Here is an 11,687-nt window from a genome sequence, read left to right on the forward strand (position 1 = left end):
ACTCATTCCATGAACCAGAGAGGGGGGAAAATCACTGAATTTGTCCGGTGCCGTACTACACTGTCTTGATTACTGGAGCTTTGTAGTAGGAAGTTTGAAATTGGGACGTGGGTTCTCCAACGTTAGCTCTTCTTTTCCAAGATTATTTGACTATTCTGGGTCTCATGCAGAATTTTAGGGTGGATTTTCCCATTTCTACAAAAAAGGTTAGCTGGAATTTTGAGAGGAATTATGTCAAATGTATAGAATAATTTGGAAAGTATTGCTGTCTTAACAAAGTTAAGTTTTCTGATCCATGAACATGGGAATATCTTTCCATTTATTTAAGTCTTTTATTTCTTTCAACAGTAGTCTTCATAGAGTAAGTCTTAAACATCTGTTGTTAAATTTATTCTGAAATATTTTATTCTTTTGGATGCTGTTGTAAATGGAATTCTTCATTTCATCTTGAGGGTGTTCGTTGCTGATGTATAGAAATAGATTGGTTTTTTTTTTTTTTGTATGTTAATCTTGTATTCTGCAGCCTTGATTCAAATAATTCAGTAGTTCAGATAATTTCTCTGTGGTTTCCTTAGTACTGTCTGTGTACCAGATCATGTCATCTGTGAAGACATATCACTTCTTTCTTTCCGGTCTGGATGCCCCTTGTGCCTCTTTCCTGCCTTCCTTAAATGCCCTGGCTGGAACCTCCAGGACAGTGTTGAATAGAAGTGGTGATAGCAGACATCCTTGTTTTGTTCCTGATATTTCAGTGTTTTGCCGTTAAGTGTGATATTAGCTGTGGATTTTTGTAGATGTCCTTTATCAGTTTGAAGAAATTTCCTTCTGTTCCCAGTTGTTGAGTGTGTTTATCACGAAAGGGTGCTGTGTTTTGTCCCATGCTTTTTCTGTGTCAGTTGAAGTGATCATGTGTATGTTGCTGTTTTGATTTACTGGCATTTTGTTGAGATGATACTCTTTATTTTTTAAGATTATATTCTTTTAAGAGAAAAAAAGTAGAACATTAAATTTTTATAGTAGGATCACATAGAATAAAGGAGAATTTTTTTAAAGGAAAAAATTGACTATCTTTGAGGAGTAGAATTATGGCGACTAGTTTCTCCTGGCTATAGTTTTCTCTGTTAGGTTTTATAGTTCCTCAGAGGACCTTGGTATGCAAGAGGAAAAGTTGCCTCCGTAGATTAACAGATGGGGGTGCTGGTCCCAGCCAGGGGGTAAGGAGATGGTCACCCCGAGCCTAATTAGTGGGAGTTGAATGGATCGAGCCTTTCTGGAGAGCATCAGGACTCAGCAATTCTATATTTAGGAATTTGCCATAAGAAGCTGTTTGGACGGCTCTACCAAGGTGTATGACCACAGAGTCCACCAGCTTAAATATCCCTCCGTAGGTCATGGGGCACAGTGAATAGTAGTTGCTGTGACCTGGGTTTTCAATTATATATATTTAGATATGTGCCCTTTTAAAAATGTCTGGAAGGGTGTGTACCAAAGCAAGAAGACTGGAAGTGTTCTCTCAGTAGGGCTCCAGAGAGAAGTTTTCCGTTTAACTTGCCTGCACCTCAATCTGCTCATTCTAGAAACCCCTTTGTGTTCAGGAGTGGGAGCTGGCGAGGCAGGCTTCCTGGAGGGAGGTGGTGGGAGACAGCGTTTGACTGTCTGGGATGGATGATTGGGAGGGGCAGGTGACAGTATTAGCTAAAATTTGTCCTCTGGGTTCCCCCTCTTGGCCCAGAAGGGTTGGTATCTATGTGGGTAGTGAAGACTTTTCTTTCCTCCCATGCTTTAATTTCAGACCCCGACTTTGCCAAGCTGTCTGCATGTTAACACAGGCCTGCTCCGGACATTTGTCTGGGACTAGCATATTGAACCCACTGCCCATTGTGGGACAGAAGAGAATTGCGAGAATGTGACCGGGGCACCAAAACATCTGGTATTTGTAGGGCTTTATTTTTAGGATGCACAGATATAGTCTTATCCTTTAACTTCAAAAAAAAAAAAGAAGTTGTGAAACAGTTCTTGCCTGCCAAGGTTCAGATGTCTTTCTCGCCACCCACTAACCTGGATCAGATTTACTTTTCACACCTAGATACCAGTATTAGCATTACTGTCTGAATTGACTCCTCCTGGTGGGAGATGTTTTCATTCAGGCAAACCCACCACTGACCTCTCCCAGATGTCCACACCAGCCTTCCTGTTGCTCAGAGCTCTGTTTCACATGTCTTCTCTTTTAGGTACTGCTTCTCTGAGATGGCCCCAGTGTGTGCAGTGGTTGGAGGGATCCTGGCCCAGGAAATTGTGAAGGTAAAAAGTCCCTGTGGCATGGAAGATCATTGGCCCTCCGCACTAGGACCTTGGATGTGCCGACAGAGAACCCAGAGCTGTCTTAGAGAGCTGCCTGGTTTCTCAGACCCAGTCATCCTTGTCTCCTGACCTCCCTGTTCCCTTTCTCCCTCCCTTTTTCCACTTCATCCCCTTCTCTCCAGCCCATTCACGTGGGGCCTTCAGCAAATGGCCTTGGGAGTGCCTACTTCGTGCTGATAAGCCCAGAACTGGACACAGAGCCCACGGGGCTGTCTGCCGTCCCCTAACTATACCACCCAGCTATCTGGTGTTGTGACATTTGCCACAGATTCTGCTCACAGCTCTGTAAAGTGGGCACTGTCCTGATTCACACTTAAGGGGTGGACACTGAGGCCCAAAGAAGGGCCTCCACAGCCTGTACTGCTCCTGTCTGCTCCAGTTTCCCTCCGCTCATGCCATGGCGTCAGAGTTCCCTCTCGTTACTTCGCACCCCGTGGGCGAGTGTAGAGCAGGGGAGTCAGCACCAGAGGAACTCAAGCCCTGTGCCCAGAGCCCACAAGGCTCTGCCCAGCGTGCCCTGTACCCACGTTAGGCAGATGTCCTTCTCCCTCTCGAAAGGGGAGCTTTCACACAGGGTCATGTGTTTAGTACCTGGCACGGCACTTTGAAGTCTCTTCTGGAGCATTTGGGTTATCAGAACTGTAGCATACCCCCCAGTATGTGTTCCTTTCTTGGGGGACTTTGATATTTTCCTAAAGTGATGAATTTGCCTTGTGCACATCCTAACCACTGAAGTGGACTTGGAACAGTGGACCAACTTCCCCTGCTTTGTCTTGGTTTGCACACTTGCTTCAAAAACAGTTGACGCAATCTCATGGTCCCACCATCTTCTTAAGGCTTTTTCCCTCTCTTTTCTTCCCTGATCATTCTCTGGATCAGATTCTTTCTGAGTCTCACTCTGTGGCGTAGGCAGTGGGAGGCACAGTGGGAGGAGAGGAGAGGCACGCGCTGCTGTGTGCGGCCTCACCCCGCTTCTGCCTGCCCAGGCTGCTGGCAGGGTTCGCCTTGGGCCCCTGGCCTGGGGAGTCGGTGGTGGCTGCGGGAGGACTGTGTTGAGAAGGACTCTGAGACTGCCTGTGGAGAGACTTGGCAGGAAAGAGTACAGTGATGGAACAGCAAGGGGAGAGTGGGAACCTAGTATGTTTTTGTATCCTACGATGATGAGAGCATAGATAACACTTATTTATTTTAAACATAGTTTTCTCTAGGACTTTCTTTTTTTGACTCTGCTGGGTCCTTGTTGCTGCCAGAGGGCTTTCTCTGGTTGCAGAGAGTCAGGACTACTCTCCAGTTGTGGGGCATGGACTGCTCATTGTGGTGGCTTCTCGAGGACATGTGGGTTCCCTAGTTGTGGTACACGGGCTTAATTGTCTGTCCCTCGGTGCGTGGAATCGTCCCAGACCTGGGATCTAACACGTGTTCCGTGCATTGGCAGGTCGAGTCCCCACCACTAGACCATCAGGGAAGTCGCTAGATAGCATTTGTTGAAAGCCCATTCTGCACCCACTGCTTGGACTCCTTGTTCTCAACTTGATAGACTCGTTTGATCCTCACAACAGCGCATGAGGTAGGAGCTGCTGCGATCCCTGCACTGAGATGCAGAGCAGCGGTGAGGCCGGGATTCAAGCTCATGCCGTCCGGCTCCTGGGCCCATGCTCTTCAGCCCTTGGCCAGCAGGTCTCGGGTGCCCTCAGCCTCACCTCCACGCATCCCGCTGAGATGCTGCTTCCTGACTTTCTTGCATGGGATGGAGGTGGTGGGCTGGGCAGGCGGTCTTGCCCCGCTGTGTGCAGGGGCACGCGGCGCCTGCGCCCCAGTCCCGCCTCCGGGCGCCCCTCCTCCTGCCGCCGGGCACAGCTGTGGCCCGCATCTTGTTCCTGTCTGTCCCATGGCCAGAGCATTCTGCGTTCCTGGCTGCAGGCATGTTTGGAATCTCCCCTCCCCCTTCGGAAGTACGTTCCCCCTGGCCCCGCGTTCACCCCATGCCCTGCTGTCTTGTCCCTGCCACTCCCCCTCACTTAACACCGGTCCAGCTCCAGCCAGCTGGCGGTAAAGGCCTGCCATCTGAGGGCGGCAGACCTCCGCCCTCTCCCTGGTGGGGCCCTCTGACCACGGTAAAACGTAAACATTGGGAGATGGGGGCAGATGTACAAGTCTGTTCCCTGGGAATCGTCTGTTCCCCTCCTTCCTTGTATCTTTCCAGACACCACACATTCTAGTCCTGTCCTGTCTCATCCTCCTTCCTTGGGTTTAATCATTCTTCTTTACCTTTCACTGTTGGTGGGCAGTCTCCCCTCCTACAGCACTAGAGGTGAGAGTTGACAGCAGCAGCCTTACCAGGCTCCATGTGAAAATGCGTCGTGCCATCTCCTGGAACGTGGGTTCTTGCGTCTGGGATCCACCTGTGTGTCCTTCGACCTGGCTGAGTGCCTGGGGGCCTCAGATATTGGGAAAGGACCTCCTGTTCGAGCAGTAGCAGCTCCCATTTATTGAGAATCTACTCTGTGGCCGGCATGTTACAAGCTGGATCGCGTTTCATACTCACCAGGAACCCTAATAGGCTGAGGCCGTTTGTTTGGGTTTTCCTATGCAAGCTCAGAGAAGCCACCCTCTGACACCAGGTCAACACCTCCTCTCCAAAAGAACAGTTTGTTCCAGAGTAAGCACTTGGAATAGGTATAATCATCTCCATTTTACAGATGAGGACTGGAATTGGCGCTTAGTTCAAGGAGGAGAGGTTCAGGGCCCAGCTTTGTAAAGGCAGGCCTGCCTGAGGAGTGACTGACTGCATGGAGCTCCCGGGCACCTTGGCAGGTTGCAGTTTGCGTGGGTGATGTCCTCCTCTTTAAACAGTAACCCTTCTTGGGTTGAGAATGTCTTAGAAAACTCACTGTCACCTCTGGACCTTGCCCTGGTCCACACAGGTCACTCGTGGTCCAGCATGTAATCCCAGGGACTGTCACTCCGTCTCTTAAAAGTGCTCTGACCTGTTAACCGGATGAAATGATGACCATTTCCATGGCCGACTAGAATCTCCCAGGCCCTTTGGATGCCCACCCTGGTGTGTCCCGTGGAGGGCCAGCAGCACTGCCTTCCCCTGGGAGTGTCGGTGTGTGTCCCCCCAGGTGACAGAGGCTGTGCTCCCAGATGGGTCAGAATGATCATTCACTGCCTTTCTCAGTGGAATGTTCATAAGTAATTATTACGGCCATTTGCCATTGGTGCTTCTCTGAGTTAAGCATTGTTTTAGATATTGGAGGTAAAGCATCTCTCTTAATCCCCAGGATAAAACAGTTGTTGTTTTCATTTTACGCGGGGAACGTAAAGGTCTGAGAGGCTAAATGGTCTGCTCAAGGGCACACAGCTGGTAGGGGACAGAGTGCAGGGACAGGAGAGTCACAGTCAGAACTGTTTTCTGACCTGGCCAAATAGCCCCTGGGGAGCAAAGTCGGCCTCTTTCGAGAACCACTCTCCACGTTGCTTTGGGAAGGTCTCGGTTAAGGGGTCTATTCTCTTTTCTCCCTCGTATCCCCTTTTAAGCACTTGAGCTGAACCTTCTTATTTCCCTCCGCAGGCCCTGTCTCAGAGGGACCCCCCTCACAACAACTTCTTCTTCTTCGATGGCATGAAGGGGAACGGGATTGTGGAGTGCCTGGGCCCCAACTGAACCCAAGACTCTGCGGCCCCAGAGATGCTGACCGCACGGCGCCCTTGTGCGATTGATCCCCTCCCCTCCCCCATGAAGGCCTCTCCAGGCGAGGGAAAAACCAAGTCACTGAACCAGTACCAACCATTTCCTGTGAGGCACGAGGCTGTGCAGCACTAGTGGCTGCACAGGGGCCTGGGTCCTGACAGTCTCCTCCTCGCCCCAGGCCTCCCAGCTCGCCTGCGCGGCCAGTTCCTGGAAGTCCCCAGCCAGGAACCAGCACACTTGGTGGCCTAGGAGCCTCTCGCCACCTTCTTGTCCTCAGTCCCCACCTGATGTCACACAGCGAGGAGCGTGACTTCAGGTGGGGAATAATGCCCTGGGCCGTGAAACCACACGTCAGAACCACAGTTCCAAGTGTAGACAGGTGCCCTTAAGAGAGCCAAAAACATGGCGGGCGGAGTGTATCTCCACCAAAGGTTGAAGCTCTGCGAAACAACAGGTGCCATCTGGTGTGCTGTTCTTGAGTTTTAGTTTAGGATTAGTTGAGTTCCAGCCTGGATTTTGAAAGAGAGGAAGTATTACCAAATTCTCTTGGATATTAGGGTGAGGCCTTGCCAGTGGAATATTAATGGGAAAGCTTGTTTAAAAAGGCAGATTCCTGGGTCCCACCCCTGGGAAGCCAGCCTGACTCTTTGGCTTTGAGGTGGGACGGGGGAGCCGGCCTGTCTTCCTGCAGAGCCCCTCACAGGTGAAGGCAGTCGTGCTGCAGGCTGTCACATTGAAGGGCTGTGTTGGTCCTTCTTGTTACCCCCCTGAATCGCAGCTGTTCGTGTGTTTTTTATATTTTCTATATTTCTTTGGTTCTTCAAAAAGGAATGATAGAAATAAAGTTATTTGCTTTAAGATTTGTTTTTCTTCCATGTGAGAAACTTCTTCCTCTGACAGGGAGCAATGGCCTGTTTAAACATGAAGATGTATCCCTGGATGCTTGAACACAACACGGAGGCCCTCCCCTCTGTCACCATTCCTGCCACTGTTTTCCTGAGCAATGCAGCAAAAGTTAGCATGCTCATATTCTAAAGCACATAGAAGCTTGAGTCTTGTTGTCAAATAATTCCGTTAAGTAGTGGCTGTTCGCAGTGACAGCAATTGTAATAATAGTGGGAAAGGAGTAAAAGTGAGCAGTGATCTCATAGCAGTTAAGTGAGACCGAAGTAAAATGCCCCAAGTCCCACAGCTGGACGGGTCAGAGCAGTCGCTGGAGTGCCAAATGTATCTTTACTCAGCGGCCCGAGCGTGTGTCCACCTGGAATGCGTTCCTCACCCACACTTGGCTTTCTCCCCATATGTAAATTGGCTGGTTAGAATGAATAAATCAGCTTCTCTGTTTCAGCCCTGTTGATGTCAGTGAGAAAAGAAAAGCACGGATCTCCTCTGGGAGGAGGGACTCAATTCTCCCCCCTCCTGGTTCTCTCTGCCCCCTCCTGAGGTGAGGCTAGGCTCTATTTCTGGAGCAGCCCTTTTCTGGGCCCTAGAGTGTTGAATCAGGGGTTCCTTGCAAAAATTTCACAGGGTCTTGGAAAATCTGAGCTAATTACACCCTTTATTTTGCAATGTGGGGCGTCGGTCACAAGGGGGAGCAGACGGGTCTGGATGGATTAAAAACAAAACTGTCTTAGAATCTTCTCTGCAACTTTTCAAACTTTTCCACCCCTGTACCTGTAATGGCAGAGACTTGAGTGACCCCGAAATGACCCCTTGGGAATCTGGAGGGTGGTGCTGGAAACTTCCAGCCCTGGACAAGAAAAAGGCTTAATTCTCCTTGCTTTCAGATTTCATATTTTTCCATGTTACAAGTTGGTGTTACCTTAAGAATAGATTTCCCTAAGTCTCCAGGAAGTCCACGGTGATTATCCTGTGGGTTCAAACACCTCGGGACATGCAGCCCACTTGGGAAGAAGGATCCTGTCTGAAGGTAGCGTATGTCTGGTGGGGGAGGTGCTGAAGTTAGCAAATGAAATGGTTCTGCCAGGGCTCTCCACTCCATACCCCACTTCTCTTGTCTCTGGTGTGCGTAATAACCAAACTTAGGTTCTCAGTGGTTGAACATTCTAGTGAACAGGTGGCTACTCAGAAAAGCCTCCCTTGTCTTCGACGTTAAGAATCCACCTGCCAATGCAGGCGACCTGCATTCGATCCCTGGTCCAGGAAGACCCTACATGCTGCGGAGCAGCTATGCTGGAGCGCCACAGCTGCTGAGCCCGAGTTCTAGAGCCCCTGAGCTGCAGCTGGAGGAGGCTGGTGCACAGCAACAAAGACCCAGCGCGGCCAAAAATCGTAAACTTTTGGCCCCATCACAGCCTTACAGTCCATGATTTCCCTTTCCACTGCGGACCCTTTTTTTCAGTTTCTTGCATTTTACTGAAAAGTATAAATGTCCCATCTATTGAGGTGTCCCCTACTTGGCCCTCCACAGGTAGGGAAATGTAAGTTTATGTATTAGTTGGCAAAGAGTGTAATAACAGCTGAAGTCCTCACACGACCCACTTGATACCTTTCAAAATAATGAGACTTCAGCTAAATTGCTTGAATCCTCACAGCAACTATGGGGGTAGATACTGTTGTACCCATAGCACAGATAAGGCAACAGCCTCACCCACCCAAGTCTGGCGTAAATAGAGAAAAAATTTTTTTCCTTTTATTTCTGACTGTTTAAAGCAAAAAATACATGTCTAAGGACGTCCCTGCAGGGGGACCTGGGTTTGAGCCCTAGTCAGAAAACTAAATCCTGCAAGCCACAGCTAAGAAAGACCTGGCACAGACGAGTAAATACATATTTTTTAAAAAGTTAATACTTGTGGGCATTTGTAAGGGGTGTTGATATGCTCCGTATGACAACTACAGCATGAAATGATGGGGAGAAGAGGGTTAGCAGGGCTGTGTGTTGGCAGAGCTTCTGCGCTGTAAGTGACGTGACAATCCATAAATAACGAACAGGTAAGGATATGTTTGTGATCCCGGGAGCAATACTAAAAGATGCTGATACACCTAAAGATAAGTTTAAAAGAAAGTATTCAAATAATCCAAGAGGAGGCAGGAGAGAGGAAACACAAAAACCTGATGAAGAGAAAACAAGAAAACGACCTGATCCAAGCAGATCAATAGTTCAACGAGGGGACTTCTCTGGTTGTTCAGGGGTCAGGACTCCCAGCTCCCACTGGGCGTGGGTGCAATCCCTCCCTGGTCGGGGAACTAGGATCCCACAAGACTTGTGACACAACCAACATGCTCCCCGCCCCCCCCCCCCCAAAAAAAAAACCTTGGGGCCTTGGGCCCTGTGTGTATGTAAGCATGAAGGAAATACAGAGAGGCACAAGATGAATACCCAGTACCCACCCACCATCATTTCGCTACTTGCTGTTTCTGCTCACCATTATTTGCTGTTTATTCATCGTGATAAATTTCAAGTTTATTCCAGTTCACTGCTGTGTGTTGTATTGTGTGACAGCAGACTTGATTTACCCTTCAAACTGATGGCTCTTGCTACTTAGATGGTGGCTTTGTGTCTTGCCAACCCTTGGACACCTGTGCACGTCCCCTTCTTTTTATTTATTTCTGGCTGTGCTGGGTCTTCGTTGCTGCACAGGCTCTTTTCTATTTGCGGAGAGTGGGGGCTCCTTCCTAGTTGCGATGCTTGAGCTTCTCTTGTGGAGCACGGGCTCTAGGGTGTGCCGGCTTCAATTGCTGTGGCACGTGGGCTCAGTAGTTGCAGCTCCCGGGCTCCAGAGCACGGGCTTAGTTGCTCGGTGGCATGTGAGATCCTCCCAGATCAGGGGATCGAAGCCGCTTCTCCTGCACTGGCAGGTGGATTCCTTACTGACCCACCAAGAAAGCCCCGAACATCCACTTGTGAAGGAGACACCCAGGAAGGCGCTTATTGCCATAGGCAGGTACATCTCAGCTTGACAAGCTTTTGCCAAATTCCTGTCCAAACGATGGTTCGCGTTTCCGTTTCCCTCAGCCTGCCCTTTGAGAAGAGCCACTTCCGGGGAATGCCCTGGTGGTCCAGTGGTTAGGACGCTGCTCTTCCACTACAGCGGGTGCACATTCGATCCCTGGTTGGGAAACAAAGGTCCATGTGCACCACACCCCCACCAAAAAAAAACCATTTTCTCTGAACTGCCCCTTTACTGGGATACCCAGGGGAAGGGGCAAGGCTGGGGTCTGAGCCTGTCTGGGCCAGTCCTCTGGAAGATGCCACAGGAGAAACATTTGGCCCATTACCCTGTTTTCCAGAAGATAGCAGTAGCAGCGCCCCTTCTTATATTTTCCTTTTTGTGGGGGGCAGCCATACCACTTTGCTCTTGGGATCTTAGTTCCCCTGACCAGAAATGGAACATGGGCCCCCTGCAGTGGAAGTGAGGCATCCTAACCACTGGCCCACCGGGGAAATCCCTCCCCTTCTTGTATTAATTCAACACAGGGTTTTTGTGTTTTTAATTTGGCTGCACCTAGTTGTGACATGCAGGAATTTTGGCACTTGGGATCTAGTTCCCTGACCAGGGATCAAACCCAGGCCCCCTGCATTGGGAACGCGGAGTATTAACCACTGGATCGCCAGGGAAGTCCCTCCCCTTGTATTAATTCAACACAGGGTTTTAACACTAGATTAGAGTGTCAGACTTTATTTTTTGGGACTCCAAAAATCACTGCAGATGGTGACTGCAGCCATGAAATTAAAAGACGCTTACTCCTTGGAAGGAAAGTTATGACCAACCTAGATAGCATATTGAAAAGCAGAGACATTACTTTGCCAGTAAAGGTCTGTCTAGTCAAGACTATGGTTTTTCCAATAGTCATGTATGGATGTGAGTGTTGGACTGTGAAGAAAGCTGAGCGCCGAAGAATTGATGCTTTTGAACTGTGGTGTTGGAGAAGACTCTTGAGAGTCCCTTGGGCTGCAACCAGTCCATTCTGAAGGAGATCAGCCCTGGGATTTCTTTGGAAGGAATGATGCTAAAGTTGAAACTCCAGTACTTTGGCCACCTCATGCGAAGAGTTGACTCATTGGAAAAGACTCTAATGCTGGGAGGGATTGGGGGCAGGAGGAGAAGGGGATGACAGAGGATGAGATGGCTGGATGGCATCACTGACTCAATGGACGTGAGTCTGAGTGAACTCCGGGAGTTGGTGATGGACAGGGAAGCCTGGCGTGCTGCGATTCATGGGGTCGCAAAGAGTCGGACATGACTGAGCGTCTGAACTGAACTGAACTGGAGGGTGCTTTGGCTTCCCAAGTGTCACTGGCGGTGAAGAACCTGCCTGCCAGTGCCCACCAGGTCTATCTCAGGACTGACACATTCCCCGGGGCTCCTCACAGTGGGACTTCTGAGTAAGTTAAAGGTCATTCACTCATTCTGTGAATCTTGAGCCCCCTGATGTTTTATCCAATAGGAATAAAGTGAGAAAGTCCCCCCAAAGCCCTGTCTTTGCAGGGCTTAGCTTTTAGTGGGAGCCCAGGTTGGGTGCATGAAGGTTGGGCTCCCACAATGGCACAGAGCCATCTTTTAACCAGAGTGACAGACACCCCAGGGTGCTCCAGGCACCACCCACCCACCTCCTCCCAGCAAAGGGTCACAGGCTGGGCCCAGGCCCCGCCGCGGGGAAGGACAGCTGA

At 49.6% G+C, this 11,687-nt stretch overlaps 1 protein-coding gene across 6 annotated transcripts in view; it reads left to right on the plus strand.

Annotated features, from left to right (window-relative positions):
- SAE1 (SUMO1 activating enzyme subunit 1) overlaps positions 1-6,913 on the plus strand; it is a 62,795-nt gene extending 55,882 nt beyond the window's left edge. For all 6 annotated transcript variants that reach the window (XM_086353300.1, XM_086353301.1, XM_086353303.1 and 3 more), the window contains 2 exons: positions 2,232-2,301; positions 5,936-6,913. In XM_086353300.1, the coding sequence (XP_086209426.1) occupies positions 2,232-2,301; positions 5,936-6,028 (163 nt within the window). In that variant the 3' untranslated portion in view covers positions 6,029-6,913. The remainder of the gene's footprint in view (positions 1-2,231; positions 2,302-5,935) is intronic.
- Positions 6,914-11,687: the final 4,774 nt, after the last annotated feature.

The sequence above is a fragment of the Bos grunniens genome, chromosome 18 (assembly GCF_055505025.1).
Source record: "Bos grunniens cultivar Pamir isolate PY7600 chromosome 18, Bosgru_T2T1.0, whole genome shotgun sequence".
Taxonomy (NCBI): Eukaryota; Metazoa; Chordata; class Mammalia; order Artiodactyla; family Bovidae; genus Bos; species Bos grunniens.